The following is a 16,353-nucleotide window of genomic DNA, read 5'->3' as shown; positions in this document are numbered from 1 at the left end:
TGTTTTCAAGCCCTATTGCTGTTAATTATGATTTTCTGCTTCCAGCTAATGAAAACATGACATTTAAGATTAGAATATTACACCTTGCCAATAAAAAACATCTTAATACAGAAATGTAGACTTAATGAATAGTACAGGTCCTTCTCAAAATATTAGCATATTGTGATAAAGTTCATTATTTTCCATAATGTCATGATGAAAATTTAACATTCATATATTTTAGATTCATTGCACACTAACTGAAATATTTCAGGTCTTTTATTGTCTTAATACGGATGATTTTGGCATACAGCTCATGAAAACCCAAAATTCCTATCTCACAAAATTAGCATATCATTAAAAGGGTCTCTAAACGAGCTATGAACCTAATCATCTGAATCAACGAGTTAACTCTAAACACCTGCAAAAGATTCCTGAGGCCTTTAAAACTCCCAGCCTGGTTCATCACTCAAAACCCCAATCATGGGTAAGACTGCCGACCTGACTGCTGTCCAGAAGGCCACTATTGACACCCTCAAGCAAGAGGGTAAGACACAGAAAGACATTTCTGAACGAATAGGCTGTTCCCAGAGTGCTGTATCAAGGCACCTCAGTGGGAAGTCTGTGGGAAGGAAAAAGTGTGGCAGAAAACGCTGCACAACGAGAAGAGGTGACCGGACCCTGAGGAAGATTGTGGAGAAGGGCCGATTCCAGACCTTGGGGGACCTGCGGAAGCAGTGGACTGAGTCTGGAGTAGAAACATCCAGAGCCACCGTGCACAGGCGTGTGCAGGAAATGGGCTACAGGTGCTGCATTCCCCAGGTCAAGCCACTTTTGAACCAGAAACAGCAGCAGAAGCGCCTGACCTGGGCTACAGAGAAGCAGCACTGGACTGTTGCTCAGTGGTCCAAAGTACTTTTTTCGGATGAAAGCAAATTCTGCATGTCATTCAGAAATCAAGGTGCCAGAGTCTGGAGGAAGACTGGGGAGAAGGAAATGCCAAAATGCCAGAAGTCCAGTGTCAAGTACCCACAGTCAGTGATGGTCTGGGGTGCCGTGTCAGCTGCTGGTGTTGGTCCACTGTGTTTTATCAAGGGCAGGGTCAATGCAGCTAGCTATCAGGAGATTTTGGAGCACTTCATGCTTCCATCTGCTGAAAAGCTTTATGGAGATGAAGGTTTCATTTTTCAGCACGACCTGGCACCTGCTCACAGTGCCAAAACCACTGGTAAATGGTTTACTGACCATGGTATCACTGTGCTCAATTGGCCTGCCAACTCTCCTGACCTGAACCCCATAGAGAATCTGTGGGATATTGTGAAGAGAACGTTGAGAGACTCAAGACCCAACACTCTGGATGAGCTAAAGGCCGCTATCGAAGCATCCTGGGCCTCCATAAGACCTCAGCAGTGCCACAGGCTGATTGCCTCCATGCCACGCTGCATTGAAGCAGTCATTTCTGCCAAAGGATTCCCGACCAAGTATTGAGTGCATAACTGTACATGATTATTTGAAGGTTGACGTTTTTTGTATTAAAAACACTTTTCTTTTATTGGTCGGATGAAATATGCTAATTTTGTGAGATAGGAATTTTGGGTTTTCATGAGCTGTATGCCATAATCATCCGTATTAAGACAATAAAAGACCTGAAATATTTCAGTTAGTGTGCAATGAATCTAAAATATATGAATGTTAAATTTTCATCATGACATTATGGAAAATAATGAACTTTATCACAATATGCTAATATTTTGAGAAGGACCTGTATGTTAGATACATGCTTCTAAATTATTTTCAAATGGTACCTTTAATCTGACAGACAAGCCTCATCAGAATGCATATTCTAATTATTTTAAATGTTATACAGTTAAAATCTGAAAAATGTGGTGCAAACATTTCTTTTAGCTCCTTACAATCTTTTGCTTCTAAATAAAATCCAGGATTCCTTGATTTGTTAAAATAGAATAATTCATTCTCCATTAGAGATGGAATTTGTAAGTTTTAGAGAATGTCTGAATGAAAAACATCAAATAAGAAATGTCAGACATAAAGGTGTAAAGATGTTTAAGGCAGGGTTAGGTTTTCCAATTTTTCAGGCTTCTAACATCTCATGGAGCTCTGTTCAATTGTTATAAAAATGAAAAGATGATGGCACGTTACAAACCTACCAAGACATGGATGTCCACCTAAACTGACAGGATGGGCAAGGAGAGCATTTATCAGAGGAAAAGAGCCAAGAGGTCCATGGTAATTGGAGGAGCTGTAGAGATCCACATCTCATGAGGGAAAATCTCAAAACTAGACAACTATTAGCTGTGCACTTCACATATCAACTCTATGGAAGAATGGCAACAATAAAGCCATTTGCAGTTTAATACGGCCCATGATGGAGACACAGCAAAAATGAGGAAGAAGGTGCAATGAGGTATGGTAAGATCAGACCAACAGTTTGGCCTGCATGCGTAATGCTATGTGTCATGGAAAATTAACACTGCAAATGACTGAACACAATACAAAATGGTGGCAACGTCATGCTGTGGGGATGCATTTCTTCAGCAACGACAGGGAAGCTGGTCAGAGTTGATGGAAAGTGTTAAATACTGGCTGAGAGGCTGTAGAAAACTTCAGGCTGCGGCAGATGTTCATTATGGAGCAGGACGACGACACTAAACATACAGCCAGGGATACACATCAACATGCTTTTCACTCAGAGCAAGTTGATATGTTAGAATGGCCTAACTTTAAATCTGACAGAGTTTTTGGAAAGGCTGAAACCTAATGTTCACATATCATCTCTGTCTATTCTAACTTATCTTGAGCTATTTCATAAAGAAGAATGAACAAAAATGTCATTTATCATTGTCATTCCACTTCACAATTATGCACTATTGTCACATGAAATACCAATAAACACATTGAAGTGTGAGAGTGCTACATTACAAAATGTGAAAACTGTAATTAAGAAGTATTGCATCATATTCTGGAGACATGGACTGTTTTACTTTAAGAAACCCTATATGTACAGATGTTCCTTCAGGTGGCAGGAGGAAAACTGCATTTTGAGCTCCGTGTTACAATTTTAGCAAACAATATTTCTCTTAAAATGTAAAACACTTCACTTGACAACATGTTATGAGCAAAACATGAGAATGAACAACAGTGTATTTCTCTGTTGACTTTATTTCCTTTAAAATACATTAAAAACTGCAGAAGTTTCAAGAAAGGTTTGTGTATAAAGGAATAATTGTCTTACAAATCCTTCAGGAGTTGCGTGCATTTCAGAATTCACCATCAAATGTTTCTAGGGAGTACTTGACACTGACCTAATGTTTAATATTTGTGCAAAGTACAAGGTAAGCCAGTGGAATATCACATAAAGTAACAGAAAACACAAAAGAAGATAAGTTAGCTAGCAGACACGAAAAACATTAAGTTCAAACCAAAGGTTGATTTAAAAAATTGGGATAGCTACATAGCATGTGTCTCAGCAATTCAGCATAATATATCACTAAACAGCAATAGTTACATCGATGCAACATAACAATCCTGACAAATACTGACGTATTTTAAGCTTGCTAGTTTTTGGGTTTGTCATTTTGTTCTTGAGAAAATGTAACTTTTTCTGCCGGTGATGCAAATGAAAAGTTTCCAATTCTGATGACTAAAAACTGTGTGAATAAGCTGAAAACAGCCCTGTTGTTGCAGAACATAACAGCTGACAGTAGAAACACATTTTACTGAAAGGACTGAGACAACAGCTGAACAGGAGCACGCCAGAAAACATGGAGAGATCTGTTCTACACACAAAGATCTGGTACTCCACCCTGGAAGTAAAAAAAAAGCCCCGTCTTCAAAAAGCTTCTTAACTCTTTAATATTCAATTGAATTTAATTTTGAAGCAAAATAAATGGGTTAACATACAAGTTAGATAATACCTGCTTTTTCACAGATGTGTTTAAATACAGAAAAACAAGCTGTGGATTATTCAAAAGCTGTACACAGTTCAGATTATGTACTTACTAGTTTTCATATATTTATTTAGGGTATATTTATAATTATTTGCCATTGTTATTGAAATATACACAAATATCTCAGTAATAATGAAATGATATACGTATTTGTGACCTTCATTTTGTTGAAAAGTTGGGAGTCTTTACCATACTTTGGGGTGGATAATTGTCTTTGCCAAATACTGGCTGCTTACTTGTAGGGCGTCCAGGGGGGGCTCAGTAAGTTCTAGCTACAATACGGAACCTTGGTTCTGCCCTAAACAGAGAAAAGCTGAAGTGACCGAGCTGTGAAAGCGGCCTTAACACAGAGGATTTCTTTAAATTCCCCAATCTAAGCTGCCAAACGTGTCTTGATCAAGAGTACTCCAGGTGTTCTGAAGGAAACCTAGACTTTGGCCGCTATTTCACCTCGTTTCAGTCTAGGACCTGAACCTTTTCAGAGGAAGGTCTTTTGTTTTCTTCAGAAATCCGAGCTGGATCAGGACTTTTAGACAGGACTATAACAAAAACCATTTTATACTCTGCAGTCTACAAAATAAAAACATACTTTTCTGACTGCGTAGCCTCAATAATTTCAAACAGCTTAATTAACATATACTTGCTAGTTCCATATGTTGAAGCCAAAATGCACACTAACCAATACAGCTCAACAAAAAAACTCAGGTCCACATAAAGATCAGGTGTGACTATAACGGTGATTTTCTTTATACATGCTTTATATCATAATTAGATACTTTATTTTAGAAAACCTGTATGCCAAACAAAACAAGGAAGTATTCTGACTCTATGTTCCCTTTTCAGTGCTCTTTTATATTCAGTTTTGATGAATTTGTATGTTTATTGCGTTATTTTTTAGCATGTAACCTTAAATGTATAATTCTCCCTTTTATCAGTTTTATTTCATTTTTCCCTTTGGCTGACATTGGCATATTTGTGACACACCCCAGTTACACCGAATTGAAGTTTGCCTGCTGTGTTGACAAAGCTAACCCAGAAGGAATGCTTGGCCCTTCCCTTCCCACTATGAGTTCTGTAATGGACACTCTATAACAGAAGGCAGCCGCTCTTCTTGCCTCTTCTCTTGGCCTGCAGGGCCGCTCTGGTGGCCATCTCAAAAACCTCCCTCACGCCATCCTTTGTCTTGGCTGAGCACTCGAGGTAACCAAAAGCATTGATTCGGTTGGCCATGTCCCTGCCCTCCTCTGACTTTACGGGTTCCTGATTTGATGAAGCATGAGCATGAAGAAAAATGAAACTCGATTCAGTCAAAACAAAAAGAATCAGTAATTGACAATAATAATTACCCGATCCACTGCCATTAATACTTTAACGATGGTTTCATAAATGCCTAACCATTTTTAGAATGTTTGTGCATTTATTAAACCACTTAATTTTGATCTACAAATCATTTGGGTATTAGACAGGCTATAGTCTCCTACAGGATGTACCGGTGTTGAGTCAACACATAACAGACAAGGTGACGAATAACCAATATTAAATTGGTGGCTACCAGCAACACGTTACCAGGACACACTTTATCAACCTGTCTTTACCTGAATATATGAAAAATCTCACAGAAAACAGTTTAACAGACAGAAAATAGGAATTGTTGCTCAAACAAGCTGAAAATATTGCATAAATATGCCCCTTTTCCAGTGGTTCCATTTCTCCTGCCACACTGCCACATCAGAACCCCTGAGCCTTATTTTATAAGTTCTGGCTGGGCAGTGGTCCAGATATTTATCCTAGTGGAGCATTTTATACATTACAAACACAGATATTATTTAGGGGTTTATTTGACCCTTTCACACAGATTACTTTAATATGACTTAACGTTAAGTCAGACAGTAAAGTTAATAGAGGAACAGTGCACTACACTGACAGCTGGAGGCAGAGCTCCGATCCATACCTCCAGCTGTCAGTGGGTAAATGGAAATTTCCTTTTTTGTTAAAAGGAAAAATAAAAGAAAATCAGCATTTACTCAGTTCTTTCAAATTGTCTATATTTCTTTTATTTTCTTTATACCTCTGTATTTGCTGGATAAAATATTTAAATTTTGTGGCAATTTGTTCTTCGGATTATGTATTTTAAAATAAAGACACAAAAAACTGGGAGATGAACATTAGTACCACAGTAAAAATAATGCAGACTGCTTTATCACCTTTTACTTCTTCAAAAATGGAAAAGAAAACATGTTATCTTTTAGAACCATTAAGCAAATATGTACAAAGAAACCCAACAAATTCCTAAAAACTCTAAAATGGAGTTAAATGGATATTAAAAAACATATAAATTACAAAGGAAGTTCAGTTCTGTTTTATGCAGAAAAACCCAGTTTCTTTATTAATGAGGTACCGATGTAACTGTATCACAGTTTGTGCCTCAGTGCTTCATTCTCCATGGTAGCTTGTGGTCATCCTCAACTTTTCTTTTAAAACATTGGCTTGGATGAGGTAAGATGATTCAAAGTATCTTATGAAACAGTTTTTTATGATTTCAGCTCTTAGACACATGAGACAAACAGGTCTCTTTTTTTCCATTACAGTGAACACCAACCTTTCTTTCTCGTCTCTCCATGGTTTCACAGCATTTATAAAGCACAAAATGCAGCAACACACCAAGTCTAGATGCGCTTTGTCTAGTTGTCATAGAAGGCTAATTCATTGATTTAGTAATATTGGAAAAAGTCAGGTCGCAACTTTGTAAGACTTTAACTTTATTTAATTATTAGTTTAATTATTTTAATTATTTTGCAAAAAAACACACACATATATATTGGTATTATATATATATATATATATATTGGTTCGGGACTCGTCGGAGAACGCCTGGTGGCTGAGTTGCTCCTCGCGGGACCCGGCCGGGCCAAGCCCGAACGTGAGGCGCGAGGCCATCCCCCAGTGGGCCCACCACCTGCAGTGGGAACCGTGAGGGACCGGTGCAAAGAGGATTGGGTGGCGGACGAAGGTGGAGATCTCGGCGGCCCCGATCCTCGGATGCTTATGCTGGCTCTAGGGGCGTGGAATGTCACCTCGCTGGGGGGGAAGGAGCCTGAGCTTGTGCTGGATGTCGAGAGATATCGACTAGAAATAGTCGGGCTTGCCTCCACGCACAGCGTGGGCTCTGGAACCCATCTCCTTGAGAATGGCTGGACTCTCTTCTACTTGGGGACAGGTCTCTGACTTCGCCCTATGGCCCGAGCGGTAGTGTGGAGCACCCGGCTTTTTTGGCGTCCCCACACCCTAGGCAGGAAATCAATGATCGACTCTGTTGTCGTATCATCAGACCTTCGGCCTCATGTTTTGGACACTCAGGTGAAGAGAGGGGCTGAGCTGTCCACTGATCACCACCTGGTGGTGAGTTGGATCCGCTGGAGGAGGAGAAAGCTGGACAGACTTGGCAGGCCCAAGCGCATAGTAAGGGTCTGCTGGGAACGTCTGGCGGAGCCATTGGCCAGGAATGTATTCAACTCCCACCTCCGGGAGAGCTTTGACCAGATTCCGGGGGATGTTGGAGAAATAGAGTCCCAGTGGACCATGTTCTCTGCATCTATTGTCGATGCTGCTGCCCATAGCAGTGGCCGTAAGGTCTGCGGTGCCTGTCGCGGCGGCAATCCCGGAACCCGGTGATGGACACCGGCAGTAAGGGACGCTGTCAAGCTGAAGAAGGAGTCCTATCGGCTGAGGTTGGCTTGTGGAACTCCTGAGGCGGCTGACGGGTACCGTGAGGCCAAGTGTACCGCGGCCTGGGCGGTGGCAGAGGCAAAAACTCGGGCCTGGGAGGAGTTCAGTGAGGCCATGGAGAAGGACTACCGGTTGCCCTCGAAGCGATTCTGGCAAACCATCCGCCGCCTCAGGAGGGGGAAGCAGTGCTGCGCCAACACTATTTATAGTGGGGGTGGGAGGCTGCTGACCTCAACTGGGGACATTATCGGGCGGTGGAAGGAGTACTTCGAGGATCTCCTCAATCCTGCCGTCATGCCTTCCGTGGTGGAAACAGAAGCTGGGGACTCGGGATTGGACTCTTTCATCACCCAGGCTGAAGTCACCGAGGTGGTTAAAAAGCTCCGCGGTGGCAGGGCTTCGGGGGTGGATGAGATCCGCCCTGAGTACCTCAAGTCTCTCTGGATGTTGTGGGGCTGTCATGGTTGACACGCCTCTTCAACATTGAGTGGCAGTCGGGCACAGTGCCTCTGGACTGGCAGGCTGGGGTGGTGGTCCCCCTTCATAAGAAGGGTGACCGAAGGGTGTGTTCCAACTACAGGGGGATCACACTCCTCAGCCTCCCTGGTAAGGCCTACGCCAGGATATTGGAGAGGAGAGTCTGGCCAATAGTCGAACCTCGGCTTCAGGAGGAGCAGTGTGATTTTCGTCCCAGCCGTGGAACACTGGACCAGCTCTATACCTTCTGCAGGGTACTCGGGGGTTCATGGGAGTTTGCCCAACTGGTCTACATGTGTTTTGTGGACCTGGAGAAAGCATTCGACTGTGTCCCTCGTGATGCCCTGTGGGGGGTGCTCCAAGAGTATGGAATCGGGGGCCCTTTATTAGGGGCCATCCGGTCCCTGTACGAGCGGAGCAGGAGTTTGGTTCGCATTGCCGGCACAAAGTCAGACCTGTTCCCAGTGAATGTTGGACTCCGGCAGGGCTGCCCTTTGTCACCGGTCCTGTTCATAACTTTTATGGACAGGATTTCTAGGCGCAGCCAAAGGCCGGAGGGGGTCTGGTTTGGGGACCAGAGGATTTCGTCTCTTCTTTTTGCAGATGACGTGGTCCTGCTGGCCCCCTCTAGCCAAGACCTACAGCACGCGCCGGGGCGGTTCGCTTGGGCTCCCCCCGGAGGAGCTGCATGAGGTGTCTGGGGAGAATAACGTCTGGGTGTCTCTGCTGAGTCTGCTGCCCCCGCGACCCGGTCCCGGATAAGCGGAAGACAACGAATACGAGTACATAAATGTATATATATTAGAGAGAGCACCCCACACTTTGAAAGCCTTTTCTTAAGAGTTTTGAGTTTTAGATCCTGCCTATCTGCTGGAGATAGTTGAAGTTCATCCTAGTTTCCAGTGAAATACCCTACACCAGGTCAAGTTATGTCTATAAGAACGTTAACTCTGTAGTGTCATTATTTTGCTCTTCTTTGGAATATTTTTTATGTCTGTTTTACTTAAACAATCCCCATTTAGTAGGATATGTTTGGAATTTAGTACATGTAACTTAAACTTTCGGTTCAGAAAGTACAAAACTTTCCGAACTGAAAGCTTCACTGACCTGTTTCATCTTGGCTAACTCTCTGCGGGTGTGCTCATCATTTCGCAGGTCTTTCTTATTTCCCACCAGGATTATGGGCACATTCGGACAGAAGTGCTTCACCTCTGGAGTCCATTTCTCCGGAATATTCTCTAAATCAGGAAAAAGGTGAATGTGATTCACTTGGAGCATAAACAACTAGTTAACTTGTTAAAAACAAATGACAAAAAGGTCTTACCTAGGCTGTCAGGGCTGTCAATGGAGAAGCACATGAGAATGACGTCTGTGTCTGGATATGAGAGAGGTCTCAGACGGTCGTAGTCCTCCTGACCTGCAGTGTCCCACAGAGCCAGCTCCACCTGAAATGACACATCAAACACCCCACTGTTTAAACAAAGCTTTGTGGTACATTTGAGAAAAACAATTCCAACTCTCAGGTTCTAAGACAGACATTGGTTGGTTAAATCAGTGAACATGCCTCTCTAGCCCCTTTGAATTTATACTTACTCTCTGTGATCTACCTGTATTAATTATGCCTCGTGATCAACTGAAAGGTTCTGACATGCTGATGGAATGCTGATTCAATTCAAATTGAAAAATACTTTATTAATCCTAAAGGGAAATTAATTGCTGTTGCAGCTCATTATGAAGGTTTCTTCAAAGAGCCGTTGTAGATGCTGATGGCTGTGGGCAGGAAGGATCTCCTGTAGCGGTCCGTCTTACAGCAGATCTGAAGAAGCCTCTGACTGAAGACACTGTTGTTGTAGGACAGTCTGATGAAGAGGATGCTCAGGGTTCTCCATAATGTTCTTCATTTTATGAAGAATCCTTCTTTGCACAATAATCTCCAGAGGAGTCCCCAGAACAGATCCGGCGTTCTTTATTAACTTGTTGGGCTTTAAACAAAAGAAAGCTGGTTCTGTTCTGGGGACTGTTTTGGAACTGCTGAAGATATTTGTACAAAGAAGGATTCTTCATAAAAATGAAGAACATTATGGAGAACCATGAGTATCCTCTTCATGATTTAAAATCTACTGACCTAGAGAGGTAATCACAAATTTGTAACAACAATGAACTGTAAGAGGTACCACTAGATTGCAGAACAAGTGTGACAGTATAAGACAAGGCAAAAAGAGGAGCAGCAGCAGCACAATGCAGAGAAAGCAGAGATCCTTCATATTCTCAGCATGATCTTCCAGTGTTTCGTCTGATTTGAGAAATATGCAGGTTACCTGAAGTCCTGTTTGCATGACAATAATCCATTGAAAACAAGATTGTTTTTCCGTTCTGTTATACATCTACATGACAAAGTTTTATTACAATCTGCACACAACACCAATAGAAACGTTAATTTCCCTGCCAGGCCACTAGTAGGTGGTATGTTCTTTGAAACTCAACATGCATTCAAACATTCTCTGCCTAAAGGTATAGTTTTAAAGTGTATACTATTATACACTATTCCTGTGTAAAATGCGTCTCCAATGATGGAGGTAACTGGGTACAAAATGAGCACTTTGTTAAAGAACCGTTATTAGATTCAAAAGAGTCAGCAGCACAAACAATACTCTGCAGTTCGCCATTGTTACTGTTGACATCTTCTTCTGTTGGTTTTAAATTGGTCAGCATCCGTTATGTTGTGCGTGTACGCATTCATTTCTACTAACTGCAGTCATACTGCACATGAGCCAGGGCTTCCCTGTAAGAAGGATTCCATTTTTCCTGGCTACATCAAAACAGAGACTGAGGGGTTTTCAAACCATTACACTCTGGAAGCCATTTTCAAATGGTGCCATTTGCAGAGAAAATTGTCACCATTGTCGTGTAAATGAAACCCAACAGAACATTTCTGTTTTCACAAAAAAACATCATCATGTAAAAAGACCATTAACCTGTTAAGCCCTAAGAGTAAGAAGCAATTTCTACCTGAAATTACATAACTGAAATAAATGAAACATTTCTCCACAAATATAAGGTCTACACACAAACATTTATAATGGTGAGACATAAAAAAATCATTTCCCAGGAAACCACTATTGCAACTGTTACCATGTCTGATGTACAGGTCCTTCTCAAAATATTAGCATATTGTGATAAAGTTCATTATTTTCCATAATGTCATGATGAAAATTGAACATTCATATATTTTAGATTCATTGCACACTAACTGAAATATTTCAGGTCTTTTATTGTCTTAATACGGATGATTTTGGCATACAGCTCATGAAAATCCAAAATTCCTATCTCACAAAATTAGCATATTTCATCCGACCAATAAAAGAAAAGTGTTTTTAATACAAACAACGTCAACCTTCAAATAATCATGTACAGTTATGCACTCAATACTTGGTCTGGAATCCTTTTGCAGAAATGACTGCTTCAATGCGGCGTGGCATGGAGGCAATCAGCCTGTGGCACTGCTGAGGTCTTATGGAGGCCCAGGATGCTTCGATAGCGGCCTTTAGCTCATCCAGAGTGTTGGGTCTTGAGTCTCTCAACGTTCTCTTCACAATATCCCACAGATTCTCTATGGGGTTCAGGTCAGGAGAGTTGGCAGGCCAATTGAGCACAGTGATACCATGGTCAGTAAACCATTTACCAGTGGTTTTGGCACTGTGAGCAGGTGCCAGGTCGTGCTGAAAAATGAAACCTTCATCTCCATAAAGCTTTTCAGCAGATGGAAGCATGAAGTGCTCCAAAATCTCCTGATAGCTAGCTGCATTGACCCTGCCCTTGATAAAACACAGTGGACCAACACCAGCAGCTGACACGGCACCCCAGACCATCACTGACTGTGGGTACTTGACACTGGACTTCTGGCATTTTGGCATTTCCTTCTCCCCAGTTTTCCTCCAGACTCTGGTACCTTGGTTTCCGAATGGCATGCAGAATTTGCTTTCATCCGAAAAAAGTACTTTGGACCACTGAGCAACAGTCCAGTGCTGCTTCTCTGTAGCCCAGGTCAGGCGCTTCTGCCGCTGTTTCTGGTTCAAAAGTGGCTTGACCTGGGGAATGCGGCACCTGTAGCCCATTTCCTGCACACGCCTGTGCACGGTGGCTCTGGATGTTTCTACTCCAGACTCAGTCCACTGCTTCCGCAGGTCCCCCAAGGTCTGGAATCGGCCCTTCTCCACAATCTTCCTCAGGGTCCGGTCACCTCTTCTCGTTGTGCAGCGTTTTCTGCCACACTTTTTCCTTCCCACAGACTTCCCACTGAGGTGCCTTGATACAGCACTCTGGGAACAGCCTATTCGTTCAGAAATGTCTTTCTGTGTCTTACCCTCTTGCTTGAGGGTGTCAATAGTGGCCTTCTGGACAGCAGTCAGGTCGGCAGTCTTACCCATGATTGGGGTTTTGAGTGATGAACCAGGCTGGGAGTTTTAAAGGCCTCAGGAATCTTTTGCAGGTGTTTAGAGTTAACTCGTTGATTCAGATGATTAGGTTCATAGCTCGTTTAGAGACCCTTTTAATGATATGCTAATTTTGTGAGATAGGAATTTTGGGTTTTCATGAGCTGTATGCCAAAATCATCCGTATTAAGACAATAAAAGACCTGAAATATTTCAGTTAGTGTGCAATGAATCTAAAATATATGAATGTTAAATTTTCATCATGACATTATGGAAAATAATGAACTTTATCACAATATGCTAATATTTTGAGAAGGACCTGTATATGTGATCAAACAGAAGAAATCTAATTCTTTGAGCCTCCCCAAGGTTTTTCACTACATCGACATTGCACCACCATGAACCACGCATGAAAATCCTTTTCGAAAAACCTAGAAGAATCCTCAAGTTGTATTCATCAACATCCTGACTATAACTGCAGTTTAGACTGAATCAATTGAAGCATATTTGTCCCACAGAGGTTTTAGAGGCAGATCTGGCATTTTGGCACAATTTAGCTAAATGTGCCAAAATCCCTCATAAAAGGGAATCTGGTCGAATATTGTAAGACTCCTTCTGGCCTAGTGGTCAGAGAACAGGGCTTTGTATCCCAGAGAGGCCACAAGTACCCTGGTTCAAATCCCACAGCCTGCCGCTCTGGGTCCCTGAGCAAGACCCTTTGCCCCTGAATGCTTCCTGGGCGCCTCACAATGGCAGCCCACTGCTTCCTAAGAGATGGGATAAATGCAGAGAACAATGTCTCCATTGTAAGATCAATAAAGTCTGTACCATTATTATTATTATGTGGTATTCTTCTGCGTTTCGTTTTTTACCTGTCAGTCTACTTCATAGGGAAAGGATTTGTGTTTGAGGTGTCAGCTAAAGAGGTTAGCATGTCTTTTTTTTTATGTTCTCGTGTTAGCAGAGTTGGTGAGAAAATTGTTACAGTAAGCTGAAGAAGCCCTGCAGGGTTGATCTGAGGCTACAGGTGGGGATGCACATGGAAAAGAACATCAATGCCATGACTGCAGTGTGTAACTATATAAACTTCTGTGTGGATAACACTATCCCAACCAGAACCGTGAGATGCTCCACAATAACAAACCCTGGATCACCAGTGACCTGAAGGACATGATAAGCAAGAATAAAAGGGCCTTCGGAGAGGGAGACAGGCAATTATTGAGGAGTATACAGAAGGAAGATCGGACCGATGGATATCTGGACAGAGCCAATGAACTGAACACATTCTTCAATAGGTTCAGTTCAGAAACAAAATGATCATCCTCCTCTCCTGCTCACAGCCAAACAGACATCCCACCCTCCTTTGACCCACAGGACCCACAGCTGTTCAGTAACACCTCAAATGTTTTATCTTCCACCTCAGCCCTAGACCCTTCTGCTTCTACAGGTTTGACTTTAACCAAGTCAGAAGATGCTGATGCTTCCTTTGCCTCCCCCTCCTGCCTGTCTGTCTGGAGTCAGTCCCAAAGTCCTAAAGGCCTGTGTGGAGCAGCTCTGTGTGATTCTGCAGCATCTGGGTCAGCCTGACCCAGATGAAGGTTCTAATGTTGTGAAAACATTGTTGCCTTGTTCCGGGACCAATAAAAAAGTCACTCTCCTGTTGACCCACCTTAGTAAGTTAACAAGCAGGGGATCCTTATATATATATAAGGATCCCCTGCTATTTGCTTATACCCATTGAGTTGGAGTTGAAGATGCCATCATACACCTGCTTCAACAAACCCACTGTCATCTGGACAAAGCCAGCAGCACTATGAGGATCATGTTCTTTGATTTCTCCAGAACATTTAATACAATCCAACTTGATTTACTTTGTCAGAAACTCCAGAAGACTCAGGTGGAGGCCTCAACAATCTCCTGAATTAAAGACTATCTGACAAACAGACCACAGTTTGTGAGACTGAAGGGTTGAGAGTCTAACCAGGTAGTCAGCAGCACAGGAGCACCACAGGGGACTGTACTCTCACCATTCCTTTTTACTCTGTACACCTCAGACTTCCAGTACAAGAAAGACTCCTGTCATCTGCAGAAATACTCGGATGATTCTGCAGTTGTGGGGTGGATCAGAGATGGACAAGAAGCTGAGTACAGGAAGGTGGTGGACCACTTTGTGGCATGGTGTGGAAACAATCATCTCATTTTGAACGTGACTAAAACAAAGAAGATGATTGTAGATTTTAAGAGAAACAGGAACAATATTTCCATTATGGGAGATAAAGTGTAGATGGTGGAGGAGAATATGTATCTCAGTGTTCACCTGGACAACAGACTAAACTGGAAATGCAGCTGTGAAGCCATCTACAAGAAAGGACAGACAACTACAACTCTGAAGAAACTTTGACTCTGACTAAAAACAACATTTAATTTCCCTTTGGGATTTATCAAGTATGTTTGAATTGTTTATACATGAACACAACCACATCTGCAAATAATCAGCTCACCTGTTTACCATCCACCTCAATATCTGCGACGTAGTTCTCAAACACAGTTGGAACGTAGACCTCGGGGAACTGATCTTTGCTGAACACTATGAGGAGACAGGTCTTCCCACAGGCTCCATCACCCACTATCACCAGTTTCTTTCTAATTGCAGCCATCTGTAAAACAATAATTCAGAGATGGTTACAATTACCAAGATCAAGATCATTAGAAATTTACAAGAAACATTCCTGGTAGTAAAGCACAGCCAGTTTATAAAATGTAGAAACTGAAAGTGATAATTAGCAGGTCCTTTTGATCGTTTTTTAAATGAACAAAAAGTGTACTGAAGATGGCATCTTGCCTTCTCATTAAATATTTAGTATTCAAGAAGTCAGATGTTTGCTTAATTTTTAAATGTTGATCAATAGTTCTGCAGACTTTTAATTTATTTCTAGTCTTCTTTAATTTGAATTATCCTTTGAAGATATCAGCAACATGTCTTCAATATCTGATGGTAGATGAACAAGGCTGCAGCTACAGTTTGTGCCAACTACTATTCTGTGAACAAATTTCAACTACAAGTAACCAATGATAACTAACTTATTACCATTTTTACATTTTCTTTCAAAAATAAAACAAGATTATGGTTATATGGATATATATCTGAGAAATCCGACTTTTCCGTGAATTTAAACCAAGCTTAGTGGCAGTTTCTCTGGAACTGAATATAAGAGCTATTACAGGTTGTTCAGAAGGAACTGAGCTGTGAATATATGTTTTCAAAACGTTAAACCCGTTTTTAACATTACCCACAAGTGGTTTGCGCAACAGAAATCTTTCGTTTAATTGGAGCTTTCTCTGTCGTGTTTGTCTGTATTGTGAATGACAGCTGGAACCTTCAGCTGCTGTTCTAGTAAAAGGTTCTAAGCAACTTAAATGCGACTTCAAATTTCATTACTATTTCTGAGACATGTTCTTTACGGAAGTGTCAGACAATCACAAGAAGCTAACTGTTAGCCTGTTAACTTTGAATAGTTGTTCGGAAGGAGCTGGCCTTTTCCTGAAGTGAAAACAAACTCATTTAAACGCATCAGGATCCACCTATTGCCCCGATATACAAAGCGCCTGAGGAAAGACAGTTTCTCAACAGTTAATTATAGGGAATTTGATGGTTTCTGGTGAGATACTCGCCTTTCTGTAGTTTTCTTGTTGGACACAACAGTCCCGCCCCGGCGAGTGCGTACTGAATCCCCCGCCCTCTAGCTAGAACTCCAGCCAATGGGATACAG

At 41.9% G+C, this 16,353-nt stretch overlaps 1 protein-coding gene across 2 annotated transcripts in view; it reads right to left on the bottom strand.

The window, feature by feature from the left end:
• LOC124870836 (rho-related GTP-binding protein RhoA-C) overlaps positions 1 to 16,353 on the bottom strand; it is a 23,174-nt gene extending 6,821 nt beyond the window's left edge. Inside the window, exons 1-5 of one of the 2 annotated variants that reach the window (XM_047369663.1) lie at positions 16,256 to 16,353; positions 15,085 to 15,240; positions 9,475 to 9,595; positions 9,258 to 9,388; positions 3,142 to 5,207 (exon numbers count right to left, since the gene is read on the bottom strand). In XM_047369663.1, the coding sequence (XP_047225619.1) occupies positions 5,034 to 5,207; positions 9,258 to 9,388; positions 9,475 to 9,595; positions 15,085 to 15,240 (582 nt within the window). In that variant the 5' untranslated portion in view covers positions 16,256 to 16,353 and the 3' untranslated portion in view covers positions 3,142 to 5,033. Of the gene's footprint in view, positions 1 to 3,141; positions 5,208 to 9,257; positions 9,389 to 9,474; positions 9,596 to 15,084; positions 15,241 to 16,255 lie in introns of those variants that run through there. The other variant, XM_047369670.1, reaches the window with a different exon arrangement.

This window comes from Girardinichthys multiradiatus, chromosome 1 (genome assembly GCF_021462225.1).
Source record: "Girardinichthys multiradiatus isolate DD_20200921_A chromosome 1, DD_fGirMul_XY1, whole genome shotgun sequence".
In the NCBI taxonomy this organism is placed as follows: domain Eukaryota; kingdom Metazoa; phylum Chordata; class Actinopteri; order Cyprinodontiformes; family Goodeidae; genus Girardinichthys; species Girardinichthys multiradiatus.
Note: the sequence above shows the minus strand (reverse complement) of the source record. Positions and strands in the feature narration are given on the sequence as shown.